General features: G+C 40.9%; 1 protein-coding gene across 1 annotated transcript; it reads right to left on the reverse strand.

The window, feature by feature from the left end:
• Positions 1–7,914: 7,914 nt before the first annotated feature.
• Positions 7,915–16,241, reverse strand: LOC147629584 (endoglucanase 6-like). The gene is made up of 9 exons (XM_086811918.1): positions 16,023–16,241; positions 15,691–15,906; positions 15,412–15,612; positions 15,231–15,320; positions 14,970–15,134; positions 14,750–14,876; positions 14,447–14,613; positions 14,020–14,349; positions 7,915–8,046 (listed from the first exon to the last, which is right to left on the reverse strand). Exons 1-9 carry the CDS (start codon positions 16,239–16,241, stop codon positions 7,915–7,917), a joined length of 1,647 nt encoding a protein of 548 aa, XP_086668044.1.
• Between the last annotated feature and the right edge of the window lie 6,548 nt (positions 16,242–22,789).

Genomic DNA, 22,789 nt, shown 5'->3' on the forward strand with positions numbered 1-22,789 from the left:
CTCTTCCGCCGTGTTTTCTTTTTCTTTGCCTGAGCGATTGATGTAGTATCCCTCTCTTCAAGAATGTAGTTTTGATTTTGAAGCATTGACCGTGTAACTACATTCGCGGGTACAACGGGTGTGGTTCCTCGTGCCTGGTTGGTGGCCTCAACCAAATTCAATGGCGTAATCTTGGGTGCATTAGGATTATGTGGACATTGAGCGATCAAATGATCTATGCCACAACGATTACATGTAAGTTGCTCCCTTGATTTGGTTGCATTTGAGTAGCGATCTTCTGTAGCCTATTAGGGCACTCCGCTACACGATGCGGTCCACCACACAATCATAGCATTGAAGAGGTGGTCTCCTCGCCAAGGTATTAAGGTTTTGCCCTCTTGTGGGGCGAGAGCAGCCGCTTGACTTGCCCGAAATGATCCTCCATGTAGTACTGGGGAACCATTTCAAACGTATCAATCCCATATGGAGCAGTGGGGTCTATCTCCTCTTCATAATCCCCACACGCACTATGTGACTCACAACCCATCTGGTTTATTGGGGTAATCCTTGGATGTGGAGGTTGTGGTCCTAGCACTGGCGGTGGTAACGGCACAGACTGGACTACATTCGGATTCCTTGGAACTATGTGCTGTGACGGTTGCTCGACAGGTTGTGCAGGCATCAGCGCGGGTACTTGAGGTGTGTTTGACCAGGCTAGTGGTGCCTGATTTGCCAACATTCGCTTAAGTACTAGGCAATCTTTAGATTGATGGCCATACTTACCACATGCATTGCAATTTCCATTGAATTTGACTCTGAATGTGGGACATTCACTCGTGCTATGTGGTCCTAAGCACACCGAACACCATTGTTGCTCTCTCCTTGGGTACATATGGCTATTCTGAGGAGCTTGATTACCCCTAAAGTATTCTTGGAGAGCCTTAGTAAGGTCGGTCACAGACATTTCAGATATCTTGGGCTCCTTGGCAATAGGTTTCACCGTCATTGGCTCGTGCCCAGATACTTGCGAACTAACGGATTTTGTCTCCGAAGACACCTTTCTGCCTGCAATCATCAAGTTGTCTTCTAACTGGATTGCATTGGCAGTGACTGCTTCCCACGTTGTAAGACCTCTAATGACTAAGCCATTGTATATGTCCTCGTGGCGCAAACCGCGGATGAATCTATCGAGCAATTGGTTATTATTGAAGCGCTCATGGGGAGTGCAGCGAGAATTTAGATGCTTCAATCGACTTATAAAGTCTCTCACTGACTCCCCTTCCTCGTGTTCAGCTTTTTGGAGTTGAGATGCTACTCCCCAAAGCACACCCTCACGTATGTATTCGTTCAAGAACAATCTCTTGAGAGTGGGGTAGTGAGTGCGCTCTTCAACCCTTAAGGTTCGATACCAATCTCCGGCCTTCCCACTCAAGGCTTTACACTTATGCAGCTCATTGTGCACTTCCAAGGAATCACACACGTGTTCAAAGACTTCAATGTGCTTCCTAACATCCTCGTTACCACTGAAGTTTTGAGTGAGCTTAGCCACTTGTACTGCCTTGCTTCTAGGTTCTCTCTCAGGCATACCCCGCATGTTTTCCGCAATAGATCGTCCGATCGTCTGAGCAAACATTGCGAGGTCACCTAGGTGAGCAGGCATAGCTGGTGGAGGCACTTCAGGGATAGCTTGGCTGATAGGAGTTGGCGTTGGTCTGAGTATGTTGGCAAATGACGTAGGATATGATATGTGACTAGGCCTAGCTCCTCTTGGATAAGGGTTGTGATAAGGCGGTCGTGGAGCATACGCCATTGGCACACTAAGAGACGTAGGAGCTACATGAGCATGAGTAGCCATGGGTACATAGGGTCGATAGGCACTGGCACGCACTGTTGTAGGTACTGTTCCACTAGGTAGCGGTGTCGTACTAACTACAGTGGTAACAGGTGCGCTTTCTGTCATGCTCATCATTGGGGTAGGCATTGTGGATTCCTTAATGGAAAGTTGAGCCAAGGTTGGAAAGCTAAAGTTACTGCTCATGGGCTCAACCTGCATTGAGACTCCAGGCGAAACAACATACGAAGGGTCTATGGGACTCACCGAGGGAGTCTCCAATTGTGATAGGGTTGGTTGTTTGGCCTTGCCCGTATCCAAAAACCTCATAGGGCCAGTGGAAACTAGGTTCACTCCCCTATTTTGCCTCTCAATTTGGATAATTCTATGAATAACCTCACATATCATTTGCTGCTGCTCTTCTAGATTAGTGGCGCTAGATGTAGATCGTAGGACTTCTAACCAACCCACATGGTATGTGTAACCCGTGTATAGGTCCGTTAGAGTCTCTGTGTGTAGATCATATTCCCAATTTTCATTGAGAAATATCCCATCCAGACTTGGTGTGCCAAACGGACTACCCCTCCTTCTTCATTTACTTTGCTTGTCGCATGTTCAGAGCGTGTAGCTCTACTAAAGGTCTCTATTAGACGACTAAACATGCTAGATCCGGGTTGTGGCGCCCACACTGGCATGTTTTGGCTTGTCTCCTCAGGGTTCTTGGTAGGGTGCCCTTCCATGGCTTCTGAGTCAGAGGACGAGTCACTATCCACTCTTCGTGGATCTTGGGTTGCACTCCCTCGGGTTCCAGCCGAAGGCCAAGACGCTAATGTGGAGGGATGGTGTGAGCCTGCGTAGACTGAAACGCTTTCTAGTGGCTCAGGCTCTAGCACCCGACCAGAACGTAGATGCATGTGACGTGGTTACCCCACGTGCGTTGGTAACTACCCTTGAAGCCCACACAAGTGGTTTCTTGGGTATTTCGCACCCCGTTTTTACTTGTTTTTAGATTGTTTTTAACTCGTTTTTTACCCCCTTACTTACGATCAAACTTGGACTAGGGCGTGTGATAGCTCGAAACGAGCGTATCGTTTAAAGGGTCCTAGCGTGCTTTACAGCACCGTGTTCGCCTATCCAGAGCTCTTGTGGTCCTCAAAACAGTCCGTTTCCCTATGGGGGAAGGGGCAAAAGCCTATTTGCTTGTGGAGGAAAGGGTGAGGGCTTTATCCCACATGCTCACTTTACTCCTTGGGGAGTGGGCTACATATAGGGCACAACTTCCTGTAAGCTCTCACTTGAAAGAAAGCTATGGAGGCTCACTCTCCTATCAAAAGACCGAGGCCGGGGCCGGGGTCGTGGATCGTGGGTCAATTGGGGTTTTTTCTTTTCAAATTTTTTTTTCTTCAATTAAAAAATCTTTCCTCTCCACACGTTTGGTTTCTTCTTTGGAAATAAAATTTAATTTTTTATTTTTTTATTTATTTTTTGAAATTATTATTTTTTTATTTTTATTTTTTGAGATACGTTTTCTAGGGTTTCTTTCTAGGTTTCAGCCTTGGCCGCGGTGCGGTTCACACACAGCACAGGTCGTCTGGGAATTCAAAAATCCACCCTCACACGCAGAAAACCAGATAACAGAACGCACGCCCACACGCGGAGCGGAAAAATAACAAAAGAAACAGAAATGCAGAAGACAAATTGCAGAAACAGATTGCAAAACATAGAAACGCCTCAACAACAAGCACACAGACGCCTTTCCTACAGTGTAAATTAAACTTCACGCAGCAGCCCGAGCTGCAAGTGGAGCTCGGTGCAGGGCAACTCCCCGGTAGCGGCGTTAAAAATGTGCGCTTTTGCCGCATAGGTCTTAGCTGGGGACTTGCCGGACACCGTATGCGAGCCACGAATGGCTGCAAGCACACAACCAGGGAAGGAATCTCAAACAGAATGCAAAGGGTGTGTCACTCACCGCTCAACCGCCGTCTTGAAGGATTCCCGCGTCGCAGTGAAGAAGGAGCCGCCGTTGTCGCTCTACCACCTCTCCGTTGCCGTGCCGCTACACAGTGCTCGATCGCTCTCTCACTCTCTCTCTCTCTCTCTCTCTCACACGCAGGAGAAGGAAACCAAGGAGATAAGGCAAGAGCACTCTTGTATTCATAACACATGAGAATGAGGATTTTAGGGTTACATTTGGCTCTTATAGGTGACTTGGCCGTTCACACTTGGGCGCCCATACATGGCCGGGCGATCCTAACCCTTATCCTACTGATATTCAAGGTGCGCCTCTCATCGGCGATCACCCAATCCCTTCATCCTTAACATATGGTGCCGACAAGCCCGACCCATGACTCAGAATATTTAAATTAATGACGTAAAACATAGTACGTCTGAATGTCCATCTCATAGGTTAACACTTCCTCATGCTAAGAGCTCCGATATACCAAGTTGAAATTAGTGGTGCTTATTAGCGCTAGATCAAAGTGAGTGGAGGAGATAAGACCCGAAAACTTGTTTATTAAGTTGCTCATGCATACAACTTGGCCTTTACACACTACAAAATGTCGTCTAGCTTTGCCGTTAAATAGGTGAGCTAGTGGACCATAAGTCCATTCACACACACACACCCTTCTCCTACCCTTTTACATGACCTTAGTCATTTAATACCTTCGAGTATCGAGCTCTTGTTTCCCCTTAAGCTCAATTCTCATAGCTACCGTTCTACTTCAATCCCTTTCAAATCTAATTCTACTTCCTCTGAGATTGGGAAGAATACTTGATGGTAAGATACTGTTGACTTGTCTTCTGAGGCCATGAGATTGCAACAAAGAACAATTCATGGCATGAAATGTCAGAAAACTTTTCATGTCGTGAACAATTTTCTACACTTTCATGTGTTCAAATTTTTTTGCTTTGGACTTAGAAATCCACGTTACCTTGTTATAATTTTTACTGGTCTCAAGAACTTTCTTAACCTTAATCTGAAAATACCAAGTTTGTGAGTTAGATTTCATTAAGGCGTGAAATTACAGAAATAGTTCATGCCGTGAAGGGAAAATGTTTCACGTCATGAAATGCAAATAGTTTACGTCGTCAAATAAAAATGCTTCACACTGTGAAAGGCTTTGAAATGGTTCACACCATGAAATGCAATCGGTTCATGTCGTGAAATGTACTGAATCAGTTCACATGGTGAGTTCACGTTTTTTGCTAATTCACGGTTCCAAATTTTGTCATAGTCGTGGTGTCAGGATAAGGCTACCTATTTTTAGCAAGGTAATCCCGTGAATTGCGGTGATGATGTCGGGAGTGTTTCATGCTGTGAAGTTGCAAAAAAATGTTTCACGTGGTGAACGTGGAAAATTTCCGCATCGATTGAGTTGGGTGCAAAATCCTTATCTAGATGCTTCCAAAATGATTGTGCCATGCATAAGGAATGAAATACGAGTTCAAGACACAATCAATGGCTTCTTATTTTTACGATTTTCATAAATTTTTGAAAGGAAAGAAAAACAGAACATCACCCTCCTTGTTCACGTACGATTTTGGTGATCCAAATATCAAAATTGACTAGAAAAAACAGTGGAGCCTTCTTCCAAGGCAACTCCACCACACAACTATACAACAAAAACAACCAATTTCTCACAAGTTTTCACTTCCACTCAAACCTTATCCATTCATTCCATACATAGTACACTACCAGAATGCAAAGGCAATGATGAATCTTATGTAATGGGAGCTAAAACTCAAAGAGGATGGAAGAAACAAAGGTGTTTCCTTGGTAGCGGTGCCAAAAATGTTATGGGGCTACCACACCTCCAAGAGGGAACTCAGTGCATTCACCTTTGGGAAGAGCAATAGAACATAACTGTCGTAGGACACTTACCAATGCTTCAAACTTATGTCCCTTGAGGTCTCCAAGCTCCCTTGAGAAGCTCCAATCCTCCAAGCTCCACCTGCACGCTGTCACCGTATCGTTCACACCACCACACAAGGCAATCACTGTCTCTCACTCCTCTCAATACAAGTATGCAACATACAAGTATAGAGAAGGCAAAAGTGCTAGAATCCTCTCACTCAATCTCTCTCTCAAGACAAAAGCAAGAGCTCTCATAGCACAAAGGGGGATTGTGTCCATTCATTTTTTATGAGAAAATGTCTTATATACAATTGGCCCTTATTCACACTTGGGCACCCAAAAACTTACTTAACTAAGGCCTTGGGTGGCCAATATCTCATAATGTACAACTTTTATAGTGCCTTTTCATGTCACTTATTAATTTTCTCAAATGGAGGATCATATTTTTTAATCCAAAATGGGATTAACAACGACGCCACATGTAATGCCCTGTGCGAGTATTACATGTGGCATCGCCACATGGACTACACAGTCCACATGGTGATGCCACATGTAATGCATGAGTGCGGGCATTACCTATGGCATGTCACGTGGACTCCTCAGTTTGCATGGCATCACCATGTGTAATGCTCGCACTGGGGTTTTACATGTGGCATGCCACATCCAACCACGTGTACTACACGTGGCTAGGTATTACACATGGTGCCAATGACTTCACACCACGTGTAATACACGTGTTTATGATGTGGACTGCGCACTCCAGATGTGGCAGCCATGTATAATGCCCACACTTGGGCATTACACGTGGTTGTGACATGTGCCTCATGCCACACACGTAGCACACGCTACGCATGGCAGTAGAAGAGCCATGCGTAATGCCCGCACTCGGGCATTACACGTGTATTGCCCAAGTGTGGGAATTACACATGGCTACTGCCACGCGTGGCGCGTGCACAATGTGGCATTGTGCCACGCTTGGCTTGCATGCCACACAGGCCACTTGTGGCGTGGTTGGTGGCATGTAGGCCACGTTGTGGCCTGTGTAGGGCCCATAAAAGCCCTTCATCCAAGTGCTCCCTCCCCTCCCTATCCTCTATCAAAGCCCACCTCTTCTCTATCAAAGACACATGCCCTACCTCGCCTCCACCAACTTGCCCCCTATTCTCCATCAGCATCATGTAGACACCCCACCTCTCTTCCATTAACACGCCCTCCATTTTTCCTTCTACACATCATGGCCATGCCATCATTAGAGGAGCTAACCATGGAGTGTATCATCTAGCAAGGATACATGACGCGTGATGAGATGTACAAGAAGGACTCAAACAATCCAGCCTTGTATCAAGCTAGAGAGATTTCAAGGAGCTTATTAGTGAAATTAAAGCAAATAATAAAAGTACAAGATAACGATCTTGCAACCATAGATATGTTCTAGCTCAAAATATCAAACGATCTTGCAACCATAGATATGTTCTAGCTCAAAATATCAAACGTAATTTCTTATTGGAGGACATACAGAGTCAACGATGAGGATGAGCAACTAATTAGAAATTCGGCCCAATCAATGGTGGTTGCGCATTGTAGAGCCTAATGGTGTTTCCTAAAGTATTGAATGTAGTAATAATAATGTTGGCGCTACTTTATAATACCAACTTCTTCGATGTAGTAATAATGTTGGCACTATTTCTTCATAATGCTAACTTCTTTAATGTATTTGTCAAGTTTTTTATAGCTTAATGATGATTATATTTTTTGATGTTCATCTTGTAACCATGATGAGGGGGAGAGAGGAGAGAAAGAGGAGAGAGATGAGGGAGAGAGAAGAGGGGAGATAGAGGAGGGGAGATAGAGATAGAGGAGAGAAAGAGGAGAGAGATGAGGGAGAGAGAAGAGGGGAGATAGAGATAGAGGAGTGATGGAGAGAGAAGAGGGGAGAGAATGTAGGGATGCTAATTTTCGAGGAAAAAAAATATAATATACATTTATACTACATGACAATTTTTTTGAAATTAATTTTTATTTTCAAAAATATTAATTGATTTAAAACGCTCGAATTAAAAAACGGCCAACTTATTTAAGGGTGTTAATTACCATTCAATACTTATGTACTCCCTTCCTGATGCCCTACCTGATGTGCCATTATTTCTTGTTCTTGTGTGTACTTATTTTTTGTTCCTCTTCACAATGAGCTGTACAATCACATTCCCATCTTCTAAGAAGAATCTAAGTTTCAACAATGGACGAATTCTCATGAGTGCAAAGTTTTTATAGGAACAAGTAGCTCCCTACTCATTTTATGGATTGTAAGCCTATTGGGTCTCGAAATTTGCATATTCCTCTCGAGGTAACCTCTAATCATGAGGGGGAGGAGTTCTATATACTTCACCCAAAGGTCTTCCAAGTTAGAAGAGTGTAATAGATTTATGCAGCCCCTTTGAAGATAACAACAAAACCAATGCATCAAGATCATCCAATGTTGCAAGAGGAGATGGTAAGAGCATTTTGGAATACCTTTGGAGCATGAAGAAGGGAAACACATTAACAAAGATTTTTTTGATTGTCAAAGGGGTTATCAAGGCCGTGGAGATTCCTAGACAATATAATGGTGATATTGCATTTGAGTTCCCACCGACGACCATGGAAACATGCTTAGGAATGGACTCCATGGAGCATAAGTATGATCCCCACTAGTGGTCAAAGCTGCAAACCTCTAACATTGCCTTCCCTGGAGTATGTCGGAGAAGCCATTGCCTAGGTAGTTTGAAGTGTGTGAATGAACTTTGCCTACGTTTAAAGAACCACAAGGTCACATTTTACTAGAAGCATGCTAAAGGCACCAACCACTCGAGAGGAGTCTAGCAATGTGTTTGGAAAGCTCCTTTGCCATTATTGATCAATTTCGGTGATGTGCATTCTACATGTAATTGCTACATCTATTATGTGATGCCCTTCAACGAGATGATGAGTGGATTAATGATACACATTAGCTTCCATCAACATAATGTACATGTAGGCACATCAAAGGCACTAACTAATAGGAAAAGGCAAATGGTGTCCAAGGTGCTAGGGGTAGATTGCAATGTTAGGGCAAGGAAGGTACAAATGTATGTGGTGAAAGAAAGCGTGATGGTAGCACTAGTGCAAGAAGGTGGTTCCTCACATTTCATTGGGGAACAAGAGTTCATCAACATTGCAGAGGAGATGTGACCTCTAGTTGGAAGACAGGTGGTAGGTGTTAGGTGGGAACCTAACTTAGCAAGCATAAGGGGGGATACCAAGAGGCACACGAGTAGGTGCAAAGGGAGAATTGAAGAGGTATGCTTGCTAAGTTAGGTGGGAACCTAACTTAGCAAGCATAAGGGGGGATACCAAGAGGCACATGAGTAGGTGCAAAGGGAGAATTGAAGAGGTATGCACAAGACCTATTAAAGAGGAGGCGCTAACCATTGTAATCATCGGGCATTCAATTCATAATTCAGTTATGGCTTGGGATATGTATGGATAATCTCTCTCTCTTTCTTTCTATCTCTTGATCTCTATGTATGAGCATAGTCTCGTTAAGTGTGTGTGTGTGTGACAATACGCTTAACACATGGCGACCACCACGAGGTGTAGAATCTCCTTCCTTTGGTGAAGAAGGGAGAAACTGTCCGTGTGTTCAAAAACACGAAGCCACTCTCTCTTTCTCTCTCTGTGATAGTGCCTATTCAAGTGAAAGAACCTTGGTCAAATTTGCATCAAGTGTGTGGAGTCCGAGAGGAACAAAGCAATCCAACAACACATAGTCGGATCTGCTAAGGGTGTGCCTACACCTTCCTTTAAAGGCTATCGCAAGAACCCTAATGGTCTCATTAGACAATGGATGTGGTTCTTCCCCAACCACGTGCTTCATTGCTATATTGTGGACACCAACATAGACCCAAAGCCGAATCCAGCAACACATAGTCGGATCTGCTAAGGGTGTGCCTACACCTTCCTTTAAAGGCTATCGCAAGCACCCTAATGGTCTCATTAGACAATGGATGTGGTTCTTCCCCAACCACGTGCTTCATTGCTATATTGTGGACACCAACATAGACCCAAAGCCGAATCCACCACCCAAGATATGGCCAGTTGCTATAGGAACTAACCTCATAGACGAAGAAGTATATTCATTATGGGAAGGTGGATACCAGGTGGAGAGCAAGAATCCAGAAGGTGTTATGCCCACCCCATCGCATAGTAGTGGGTCTTAAAGGTTCTTTACAAACTACAACCTCAAAAGATCTACCATATGGGTTCACTACTAACATAGAGGCTGGTGGCTCATGCATGTGAAATGGCATGAGTCAAGTACGGCACGTCGATATTAGAGGAAGAAAAAAATAAAGGCCGCTTTGAAAATGAAAGCTATGGTGGTAGAAGAAGTGCAGAGTGGAGTACAAGTATGAAGTTTTAAAGATCGAATCACACGAGGATGATGCACACGTGGGAAAATATGATGTGCATGTGAAAGACAAATCATGTTGTTCATGTCTAGATTTTGCAGATAGAGAATCCAAGAAGAAGCCGTATCTTGCATGCAAGTACTTGTACTTCATTTATTTACATATGCTAGGCTTAAGCCAGAGCGAGAATATGTTCATCCACCAACCTATCCTATCCAACCTTGAGCTTTACAATGCCTTGTCTCGTAGGAGAACATACCCTAATTTAGACAATTGAATGCATGGATAATTAGTTGACCTCTAGTATTTTGGGACCTATGTAACCTTTGTGGAACTAACCTCATTCTAGAGGGTTTGATTGTGCAATGTCTATCTCCCCCCTCCCTCCCTCCTCTCCCTCTCGCTATGGGTTATGCATTTTCAAGCAGGTCCAGTATGGTAGAATGTTGTCATGTGTTGATGAATGGTATTCACGTTACAAGCATTCATGGGTTTGAAATCCTACGAGGAGAGAAGAGAGAGGGTCAAGGTGCTCCAATAAATAGTCTCTGTGATGATGCTCTAGCAGCGACCCGTTTCAATCTTTCTAATAGCGAAATAGTCTTGACATTTCCCAAGACTTGTACTTATAGAAATGCTGCTATTTTCATTTGCTATACCCTCATTTTATTGTGATATAGGCTATAGAGCCTCATTCTCGGGGGATTCACTATATGTAAACTCTCTATATCACATGCATTCAAGGCACATTTAAAAAACCCCTTATCTGTAAAATTTTCATGAATAAAACACACTCTTTTTCTATTCAATATGTAAATACCCCCTTTAAATGATACTTTTTTGTATGTAAAAAATGTGTAAAAAAGGGACTTAAAAAACCCCTTCTGTTAAACCCATGTGCTATGCTTACATATTTATGAGTGAGCCCCCTGAGGCCTCATTTTATCCATCAAGATTTATTTCCTTTTCTTTGGCAAGGCCATCATAGGAATGATTTTGTTCGTCATTTTTAAACTCCTTTGGTTACATTGCCTTGCCTTGACCAAATCTATATGTACCCCTACTCTAGTCCAAATCAAAAAGCTATTAATGTCCTACATTAATGAAGCTACAAGTCTGCACTAAATTATATCGCAATACAACAAGGATGCTCCACTTATTTCTTATTCTAATGGAACCTATTCAAAAGCAATTTAAAAAAAATATTTCATATACACTAGTTAAACCGTAATGCTTACTACATTTTCTACTCCGAAAAATTGACAGAAATCTCACTAATTATCTACTCTAACTTAAAAAGGAATTTGGAAAATTACCTAGTTGAATTTAAGCTACAAATATGATTACATCAAAATATCTAATGTAATCAAAATCAAGAAGTAGCTTCAATCACATGGAGATCAATAAAATTAAAAGCTACATAACAAAATATCCCACAAATCAATCAAACACACATAAACGAAATCCCAAAACTGAAAGCCAAATTTGGTTTACAGCTTGTTGTTACCACACACATTTTGTATGGTAAAATCCATAAATAGAAGAGTGAAAACCATGAGAAATGAAGTTAAATGATACTATTTGGCAATGATGGCCCTTTGTAGTGATGCCCCTTGGCAGTATCATAGAAAATGTTTAATGTTTCCATATAAGGGTCATTTCGAGATTTCAAAATTCTAAACTTGCAAGTCCAACCCTTTTGATGCCAAGACCTCTGTTAACCCTCTGATTTGTGCATTTTTAGGCACATTTATGGGTTCTTCATCGATAAAAATCATGCATTTAGGCTACTCAAAATGATTATTTTATGAGCTTTCATTGTAAAATCATATGTAAATGGGTATGGATTATAGCTGGTCCGCACACATCAATACCATGACCTTGTATGTGTGTGAGTTATCACTTTTGGAAGGTCTTTAGATACTTTTTAGATGAAAAATACAGGTCTCACATGAACCTTAGAAAAAAAATGTATCAAACCTTTATATTTTGATAAAATCAAGAAAAAGGAGGAGTGGAGAGTCGTGTGGTGTGCAGGAGGGTGAGGTGGTTGCAATAACTACCTTTCCATATATGTCCTATGCACATGATTTTCTTTCTCTCTTTGGTTCTTTGCAGCAATCTTGCTCTTTCTTTGTTCTTCTTGTTTTGTATCAATGGAGGGAGAGAGTGACGAGGACAATGATGCTGTTCAATGTTTCTTTCTCTTCTCCTAATTGCTAAGTGTGTGATGGTGAGCTTCTCTGTATTGAGAGCAAGTTTTTGCAGGTTTGGGGCCATGCAAGAGTACTTGCAACTTCTCCTACCCAGATTTGGTAGTAAAAGAGTACCGTGGTAGTAGGGGCTCTTCAACATCATGTCTAGTGATCATTTCATATACATTGTCACATCATGGTGGTTCTTTATGTCATGGTTGGTATGTGTGAATTGAAGAAGTTATGGCTCGGTATGGCTATCAATGCTTCAATGCATCGTAGTCACTCACACAAGTGAAGAGTAGATGAGGAGAGAAAACAGAGCACACATGGAAGAATGAAAAGACTATTCCTTCTTACTCTCCATACTAAACACACCTACACATAAGCAAGGAGTTGTAAAAAGAGACTAGAGAGATTATTGCTTCTCAACCTCCATGCCTAAACACACCTACACATGAGCAAGGAGTTATAAAGAGACTAGAGAGGCTATGCCTTCTCAACCAACTCCATGCCCAAAAACACCTACACATGCTACCAAAGAGTTGTAAAGTGAGTAGAGAGAATGCTATTTGCACAAATGAGAAAATGCATTTACATCATGATAGATTTAGTTATAGACCAAGTAAGTCTTTTCTAACTAAGACTCTAAATAATAGATGACACGTGGGTGCATCTTTCTAGCTCCAAGGATCTTTCACTTTCACTTAACTCTCACACTTAACTCATTAGCTCTCACACTTCCACTCTCACTCAAATTTTCATCTTGTTCAAAATCATAATCTTCATCTTGATCCGAGTCTTAACTTTCATCACAATCTTAATCTAAGTCTCAATCACCTAAAACTCATTAACGCAAGAGACCAGTGACTTGGACGATAATTTGCCATCATAATTAATATATGAATCTATCGTCTTTACTACTCTCACTTTGCTTTTTGAACACCTTCTAGGTGTTCCTTTGGACATGCACATGCTCTTCCTTTTCTTCAAGCTATAATTTTAATATTTGAGAAATTGGTTGTATAAAATTCACAAGAGGAGAAAAACTAAGTTGAATACAAGAAGTGTACTATCCTTTCAGCTAGCAACAAGTAATGCATGGATTGGATTGGCCTCTGGTTGGTTGTCAATTCTTGCTTGCAAGTGAGTGAAAAATATCACTAATTTATATAAGAACGGCTCTCAAATATTAGGCCATGTATATTGCATATTGCACATGGGAAGTAGTAGACATTTGTAGAGGAAATACAAAATTTTCGGTTCAAAAAAGGAGTTTCTAGGAAATAACAAAGCATGTCTCACAAAAAGGTAAGGAGGCAACTTTTTGCTCTTGTTGGACTAATGGTATTTGTGCTGTTTTCAACTAGGTATAGGTTGGTACCTCTTGTAGAATGCACAAATGAAAAAGGATTTTTTACTACACAAAACTCCAGATTTATTTTGGCATAATGCTAGAAGAGATGTAGCACGATTCCGTTGCCGTCATCATTGAAGATAGTCATCCGGCAAACCGGAAGGTGTGCTCTCAGAAGAATGTGTCGTGCCAAGTTCACGTGGGCACCCTCAATGATCTTCGTACACCTAGGATACATACATCAAGACGTACTGCTAGCGGGTTAGCGTGCATATGAGTTGAACAAATGGTGCAATGAAATGAGACGGATTGTAAGCTGGGTTGTACCTACCTGGTTGGGTAGTTCGTGTAGGCGGTAAAGACAAGTGCTCGACAGCCTGATGGCCGCCCGCAAGCCTGGCCAGAATGCCGACCAGTGGGCCGGTGGCGGACGTGGTGGGCTCTGACTGGTCGAAGCGGCTTCTGTCGTCTGCGTAGTTGTCACCGTAATCCGGCCCGCCCACAAGAGCACCCACCACCAGGTTGGGATTGGGAGCATTGCGGCTATACCAATCTGCGTAGCCTCCCTTGCAGGTGACGAACCCCGGGCTGTCCTTGATGGATACGATAGACGCCCCTCGGTGATGCACGTGCTGGGGATATCTCGCACCGTAACCAACCAGGTAGCTCATGTGCATGGGATTGTTCCCCAAGATGTAGTCGACCTGCATTGGTAAACAAGGAGCTAGGTTGGCATACATAAAACACTTTTCTTTCTTCAAAAGGAAAAAAGAGAAAAGGGTATCTTTGTATAAAGATTACTTGGGACTGGGCCAAGTTGAGGAGTTGGGAAGGAGGGACTGAGCTCGCGGCCGGGCATTGCAGCTGCTGGCCTGCTGCAGAGAGATAATCGGAGTAGACACCAAGAAGGAACGCTGCGGATGCTACGTATTGCATGTTGTTCCAAGGGCGAGTGAAGAGCAGCCCTCCTACAGACAGTGTTTCAGTGTACTTAGCAATATGCTAGGGGACCCTACATTTATACAATATAAGCGACGTCTCAAGCGTCGGTCGAGTGGATTGGCCAATGTATACGCTTTGCATCGAGCTAGAGGACGTTCTCACCAGGCGTCACTTGAGCGTTGTCGGCACCCGAGTTCTTCTGAAGCAGAGAGCATAGGTAGAACTGTGCTCCGGATTGGTACTGCTTCAATATGTCAGCGTGCTGGCCAGCTCGACCTTCCAACAGAACCTATCCAGTATGGACACCTCGACGTTTCAGTGCAGGAGTGGCAGGCAGTTATTATTATTATATTTGTTGACAAAGGCAACTTGATTATATAACCTTCGATGCTAAGATCTGAACGCCTGCGTATTTGACGTCCCAGCTAAACTCTTTCATGTTCCATCCTATTCCACCCATGGAGAAGGCGTTATTCACCACGTACTCGAGGTATGCATCCTCGCCTGTGGCCTCATATAGCCACATTGCAGCCCACAATAGCTCGTCCTGCATATTTTATATTGATCATGATTAGCGTTAGCTAAGCCTCTCCCGATTGTGACACTACATCAGCCGACTCTACTACTGTAAAGTCAACCTTACTTTGTATCCACTCACTGACGCGTAAAAGGCCTTTACATTTGTGATGCTGTCATCGTACTTTCCTCGGAAACTGTCAGCAAATGTGAAGAGCTGGAAAACATGCAAGCGAGACCTTTTGTTAGTAAGCGCTAACATCGACTAGATGCCAGTATCAGGAGGGATGGCCGGTACGTTTACTGACCTCTCTTGCGTGCTGGAGAAGAGTCTGCGAGTAGGCAGCGTCTGTGCTTTGGAAGGCCATGGAAGCAGCGGCCATGGCGGCCGCGGTCTCGCCAGCCTGGTCGGAGCCAGGGTGACCGGCATCCAGCCGGTAAGCCTGGCGGGAGGTGGTCATATCTTCGGCTCGTTGCCAGCAGTCATGGTCCGAGTTCCCATCCCCAACCTGCAACAGTTCGGGAGTACATTGTCAACAAGCGATTAACGTTGCTTAAGCTAGCATATATAGATATGTATGGCCTACCTCTGCCCATAGCACGTTGGGCTGCGGATGTGCTTTGATGAAGTAGTCGGTGCCCCACCGGATGGCGTCCAGCGCATTCTGCAACTGTCCGCTGCCGCTCAGCCCATTCCCCCCGTACTCCACCACGCCCCACGCGAGCATGGTCACCGTGTACGCCATCGGAAACCCAAACTTCACGTGGTCGCCCGCGTCGTAGTACCCGCCTTGCATGTCCACCTGTAGTGACAGAGCAAGCGGCTATTCGTCAACCTAGGCGCAGCTCGTACTAGCTTGAATCTACGGCAGGAATCTTATAACACTTGAGCAGCCCACGATTAGTTTTTTACACTTACTCCCTCGTTCTGCCCGTCGTGCAATGCCGAGTCTCCCCGCCACGCCACCCTCTGCGTTGACGGCAGCTTGCCGGATCGCTGTGCCTCCAGGAACAGCAGGCTCTTCGCCAGTGCGTCCGGGTAGTTGGAGGCGGCCACAGTAGCAGGAATCATGAGACGCAGCATCATTAAGGTGATGAGAATAATCGGCCTGTCGTTTTTAGATGACAAAAGCGCCATTCCGTTAGTCCAACAAGAACAGTAAGTTACCTTCTCAAGTCAAAACGTACAGGGGGATTATAAAGCCGGTTGATGACGTCGTCGGCTTCTTCAACTCTTTTATTCTCTTTTTTTTTTTTAAATTTCTACGACATAGAATATATGGTTGACATCAGTAATATGACACCTTTATATCACAGCCCTTTATGAAAGGCACTCCAAAACGGTACAAGAAGGAGAAGGCTTGCTCATGAAGAATAAGGTACCATGAAAGATGCACCCAAGAGCCTCCCAAGAGCCCACTTAAAGGGGCAAGCAGAGGGGGGGAGAGAGAATAACGACATTGAATTATCGACATAAGTTATGGGTGTCACTTGGCAACACAATATATAATGCAATCCTCGGCTTTTGATAAATGTAAATAAAATACTACGGTTGTCATTAAGCGAGGAGTGCCATTGTTATTGTGTTGCTATAAATGACATTGTTAGCGACACAAATGACATGTCTTCACATGGCTAAATGTATAATGTACTTCCACTACAACAAAATGGCAGTATAGTATAGTTTTTAGTAGCATTATTATAACTACAAGCCTTGGCAAATGTTGGGGTCATTTTGCTGTTATAGACGCTACTATATTCGCTTCAATGGGACCGCTGCTCTCTAACGTTATTAGCAGTGAAATTTCATTGAACGCTATTCAGTATCGAAAATAAACCAGAAAAAAAAGCTGCGGCGGCGGCAGATAAGGATGCATAAAGAGGGATACTCAATCCATAAACAGAAAAAGAGAGGGAGAACATACAAAGCCATATAAACATATAAATATACCTATGTATGCGTCAGCTATGTCCATCCGTGATGCCAATAATGTTGATTGACGATGGAGAGTAGCTACGCAACATTTGGATCTTGAGAAGGATCAATTGGAATTGAATGTCAAGGAGGAGAAGACATAGTTGCCTACACAATACATACAATTATGTATGTGAGACATGATTGTAAAGCCTCATGTAAAGAGTCTTCACAAGCTTCATGTGCCGCCTCTGTTCAAAGCCTCTATTTATGAGCTTTATACAAAGCCTCTATGCATAAGGCTTATGCATAAAAGCCATAATGCTTAAGCCTCATGCAAAAAGCTACGCGCATGCAAAGCCTCTTGCATAGATGGAGTGGTCTTACCTTTACAGCAGGCTTCTATGCATGAGTCTTAAGCATTATGGCTTCATGCATGAAGCCTTTATGCATAAGGCTTAAAAATTATGCTTAAGCCTTATGCATAGAGGCTTTATGCTTAAGCCTCAAAGCTTTATGCATAGAGGCTTCCCTTCTGAAGGCTTAAGCCTTATGCATAAAGCCCTTATCCTTAAGCCTTATGCATAGAGGCCTTATTGTTGCGGAGAGGCTTTATAATTAAGTCTTATGCATAGATGCTTTATACATAAGGCCTCTATACATAGTGCATAAGGCTTCATGCACTAATCCCTTGTGCATAAGGCTTAAGCCTTATGCATAAAGCCCTTATGTTTAAGCCTCTATGCATAATTATGCTTAAGCCTTATGCATATAGAGGCTTTATGATTAAGCCTTAACACTTTATGTATAGAGGCTTAAGCATAAGGGCCTTATGCAAAAAGCCTTATGCTTAAGCCTCTATGCATAAGGCTTAGCCATAATGCTTAAGTCTTAAGTCTCTATGCATTATGCTTCCACAATGAGTGCATAATGCATAGAGGCTTAATCATAAAGCATCTATGCATAAGGCTTGAGCATTTTTTTTAAATCGATTAAAAAAACCCTTTCTATAAATGTATTTATGTAAATTAACCTTAAAATTTTGAATTAAAAAATCTCTTTATTTGAACTCACATGCTATATGGGTGGTTGCAAGATGAGGTTATCTAGTTTTGTTTAGTGGGCGCCCTTGGGTTTAGCCTGAAAAGCATGCCCATGCATAAAATAGATACATTCTAATTTTCTATTTTGGTTTAGAATCAACATCTCTCTCTTCCCTAAATGTTGATGGTTCCATCCTTATTGTAACAGATTAATTTCAAAGCCATGTCATTTCTCAATCCTTTCTCGTTCTTCAATTCACCAGCCTGTAGATTGAATCCTAGGCCCCCTCAAGTACAGGTGACCGGTGGCCACTAATATATATCGATGAATAAAAACCATTTTGTGTTCACTTCTTTCTATTATATTTTCAAGTTTTACTATTGTATTATGTCTGTATTTTAATTAAAAACTTGGGAAAGACTAGGGAGTTTTATAATGACCTCCCAGTCTGTCCCAGTTTTTTAAACATAATTTTGTGATGATGCTCTAGCAATGACCCGTTTCAATGTTTCTAACAGCGAAATAGTCTCGACATTTCCCAAGACTTGTACTTATAAAAATGTTGCTATTTTCATTTGCTATACCCTCATTTTATTGTAGTGATATAGGCTATAGAGTCTCATTCTCGGGGGGTTCACTATATGTAAACTCTCTATATCACATGCATTCAAGGCACATTTAAAAAACCCCTTATCTGTAAAATTTTCATGAATAAAACACACTCTTTTTCTATTCAATATGTAAATACCCCCTTTAAATGATACTTTTTTGTATGTAAAAAATGTGTAAAAAAGGGACTTAAAAAACCCCTTCTGTTAAACCCATGTGCTATGCTTACATATTTATGAGTGAGCCCCCTGAGGCCTCATTTTATCCATCAAGATTTATTTCCTTTTCTTTGGCAAGCAATCATAGGAATGATTTTGTTCGTCATTTTTAAACTCCTTTGGTTACATTGCCTTGCCTTGACCAAATCTATATGTACCCCTACTCTAGTCCAAATCAAAAAGCTATTAATGTCCTACATTAATGAAGCTACAAGTCTGCACTAAATTATATCGCAATACAACAAGGATGCTCCACTTATTTCTTATTCTAATGGAACCTATTCAAAAGCAATTTAAAAAAAATATTTCATATACACTAGTTAAACCGTAATGCTTACTACATTTTCTACTCCGAAAAATTGACAGAAATCTCACTAATTATCTACTCTAACTTAAAAAGGAATTTGGAAAATTACCTAGTTGAATTTAAGCTACAAATATGATTACATCAAAATATCTAATGTAATCAAAATCAAGAAGTAGCTTCAATCACATGGAGATCAATAAAATTAAAAGCTACATAACAAAATATCCCACAAATCAATCAAACACACATAAACGAAATCCCAAAACTGAAAGCCAAATTTGGTTTACAGCTTGTTGTTACCACACACATTTTGTATGGTAAAATCCATAAATAGAAGAGTGAAAACCATGAGAAATGAAGTTAAATGATACTATTTGGCAATGATGGCCCTTTGTAGTGATGCCCCTTGGTAGTATCATAGAAAATGTTTAATGTTTCCATATAAGGGTCATTGTGAGATTTCAAAATTCTAAGCTTGCAAGTCCAACCCTTTTGATGCCAAGACCCCACTAATTACAAAGGTGTGCAAAGATTTATGTGCCACGTTAGGTATTACCACGCTGCTTCATAATCTTCTATACTGAAATCACCAGGCCATTATATAAGCTACTCATTGTCTTTGAATGGACTGAAGAATGCCAGGAAGAAGCATATGATAGATTGAAGCAAGCGCTAGCTAGCGCGCCAATTCTAAGACCACCTAATTGGGACCTTATATTTCATGTGAATATCGATGCATCAAAACTTCCCTTAGAAAAACACATATACCAAATGCTCTCTCTAGCATTCTGGCATAAGACAGTCCTTAAGAAAAGAGGGTTTCTATGCAAGTTTTCAGTTTTGATTTTCTTTTAAATACAATGAGTATATCTTAAATCCATGTTCCCAAAACTTCTTGATCGTAGGTCTGAATTCCAAAACACAATTCCTCGAATTCTGTAACCTTGATCCTCAGATCAATTCAAAGGGTCTCAAATTAGTTTCAGATTTGGTGGGAGATTTGAGTGAATTTTCTTGAACTGGTCACATCATCTTTCCTTGAAACTGACGAAAGAGTTTGGTCTTGGTCATAGTCTGATTCAAGTTTCGAATCTGATAAGGTTCTTCCTGAACTATCTTTCTCAAAAAAGGCAGTGATATTTCAATTACTATTTTACTAAATTTTATTAATTGAATATTCACTTAACTGATTTTTAAACTAATCACGAATTTTGATGAGGAATAAATTAATCATTTATCTAAAATTCCGACTTCGATAAATTTTTTGAATTTTCCATTATACAATCCGAGTGAATATAAAATGATAGAAATTTCTCTCTTAGAGTATTTACTTATTTATTTATCAAATACTCGTCGAAATTAAACATAGAATTAAAGAGAACTCTAATTTTGATATAAAAATTCATTATGCATCTATTTATGCATAAAATCCAACTTCAATGGAAATAACACTTTTATATAAAAGAAAATCCTTTTATGCATAAAATCAATTTAATAGAAATAACACTATTAAAATAAAAAGAAATTTCTTTTATGCATCTTTCCATGCATAGAATTTAAATCTAATGAAAGTAACACTTTTATAATAAAAAAATTTCTTTTATGCATCTTTCCATGCATAGAAATTAAGTCTAATGAAAGTAACACTTTTATAATTAAAAATTTTCTTTTATGCATCTTTCCATGCATAGAAATTAAATCTAATGAAAATAACACTTTTATAATAAAAAATATCCAATATGCATCTTTCTATGCATAGAAATTGAATCTAATGAAAATAACACTTTTATATAAAAGAAAATCCTTTTATGCATCTATTTATGCATAAAATAAGAATAACACTTTTAAAATAAAAAGAATTTCTTTTAGAATGCATAAACGGTGGGGATTATTCTTTTTGAATAAGATAAAGATAAAACTTATTTCCATAAAATTTAAGAAAATTTTGCCATAACCTCCTTTGTATGGCTCACCATTTCTCAATTTTCACATTCAAAATTTACTTTCAAATTTATCCCAAGATGAAATAAAGCATTCTAATCTAATCAATAGGAAAAGTTCAACTCAATTTATTTGTTACTCATTTTAGGATAAAGAAAGGCTGAAATTCTTAATGAAGAGAAGAGGGAAGCCTTTTCATCAAGGCTTAACATCCATATTCACATTAAAAAGCAAAGAATTTAGAAAACCATAGATTAGAATTAAAAAAAAGTAGAATTTTTAACTTACATGGAGTTTTGTGAGCTTTCCTTTGGCTTGAGGGATTGAGGGTTCTACTGTTGTTTGGATCAAGAGTGGCCACCAATTCTTTATAGAAGAATTAGTAAAAAATAAGTGAATTATCAAGTGAATTCAATGTTTTTGGCTCTGGGGAGGAGTAGAGTAACAATGCATAAACACTATTAAGCTTTTACAAAGGGGGAGGCTTTTATTTATAGGAAAAAGTAAGCCTCTAACCAAGCAAACTGATTCTAGAATTTTCCAAATTAGTTTGGTCAATTTTTGACCATTTTTGGGTCAGTTCAGCTTACTTTTTGGAACTAGACTTGAATTAGGAGAGAGGAAAGAGGAGAGATGAAATATCTCATTATTTGAGAGTTTAAAACTCCTCCACACATGTGAAATAGGTGCCTCATTCATGAGGGAGAATCCCCACTCTGAGGTGTCAAAAATTTATTTTTTTAGTTTTGGTCCTTAGTCCACTCTTCATCTTATGTGAGTATTTACTCATTTTTTTTTGGGGGGGGGGGTTTCTTTATTTCTTCAATTTATCTCCTCCCTACATTTGGATTAATGTGATTGGCCCCTCATAACCTTAATCGAAAATTTTCAAAAAATCTGGACCCTTAGGCTAAGGTCTTTTTAGCAGATTATAATTTATTTCTAATGCACCTTAGGAAATTCTTTTTAAACTTCTGTTTTGGGGAAATTTATTTTAATAAGAAAGGATATTTATCCATCTAAAGATATCTAAAAATTGAGTTATCTCTCTCTAGAATATTTTCTCTCTCTAGGCCAAAACAGGTAGAAACAAGATCTTTTACTATTCTAAAAAGAGGATTGATTACAAGGGAAGATATTGGACATCTTGAGGGCTGGGGAGGAATCTTACATTCTCTCCCACTTAAAAAAAGCGAGATGTTCTCATCTCACAAACTGGGGGTAATCCCGCATCAGTTTGGCTTCTTTCTTCCAGGTGGCATCTTTAAAAGAATAGAACTTCCATTTGACTAAGAATTTTGTTCCTGAGAACCTTTTCTCGAACATCAAGGATTTCTTCAGGTTGGAGTTCCATCAGCCCTTGGGTTGAAGAAGTTAAGAGTTCATTCATTAAGCACATGATTCGGGCTCGGTACATACTTCTTAAGTAGGCTGACATGAAATACATTATGTAATTTGAGATGAGGAGGCAGAAGAAGTTCATAGGCTAAGTCACCTACTTTCTTTGTAATCAGATATGGCCCACAGTATCTGGGGGATAACTTCTTGTCTCACTTGGTCGATCTTCACTTGTGTTCCCTTCACTTTCGGATGAACTGCAGGGGGTCGCTGTCCTAGGCCTTGAGCACCTTGCTTCCACATTTGGGTGAATA

The sequence above is a fragment of the Cibotium barometz genome, chromosome 17 (assembly GCF_041138505.1).
Source record: "Cibotium barometz isolate CiBa-2024 chromosome 17, ASM4113850v1, whole genome shotgun sequence".
Lineage (NCBI taxonomy): Eukaryota > Viridiplantae > Streptophyta > Polypodiopsida > Cyatheales > Cibotiaceae > Cibotium > Cibotium barometz.

Bases quoted from the DNA above. Each gene is read 5' to 3' on its own strand.
- LOC147629584 (XM_086811918.1), bottom strand. From the start codon at position 16,241: ATGGCGCTTTTGTCATCTAAAAACGACAGGCCGATTATTCTCATCACC. The intron at 15,907-16,022 runs GTAAGTGTAAAA...CTGTCACTACAG, and splicing joins ACGACGGGCAGAACGAGGGA to GTGGACATGCAAGGCGGGTA. The intron at 14,614-14,749 runs GTGAGAACGTCC...CACTGTCTGTAG, and splicing joins CAACGCTCAAGTGACGCCTG to GAGGGCTGCTCTTCACTCGC.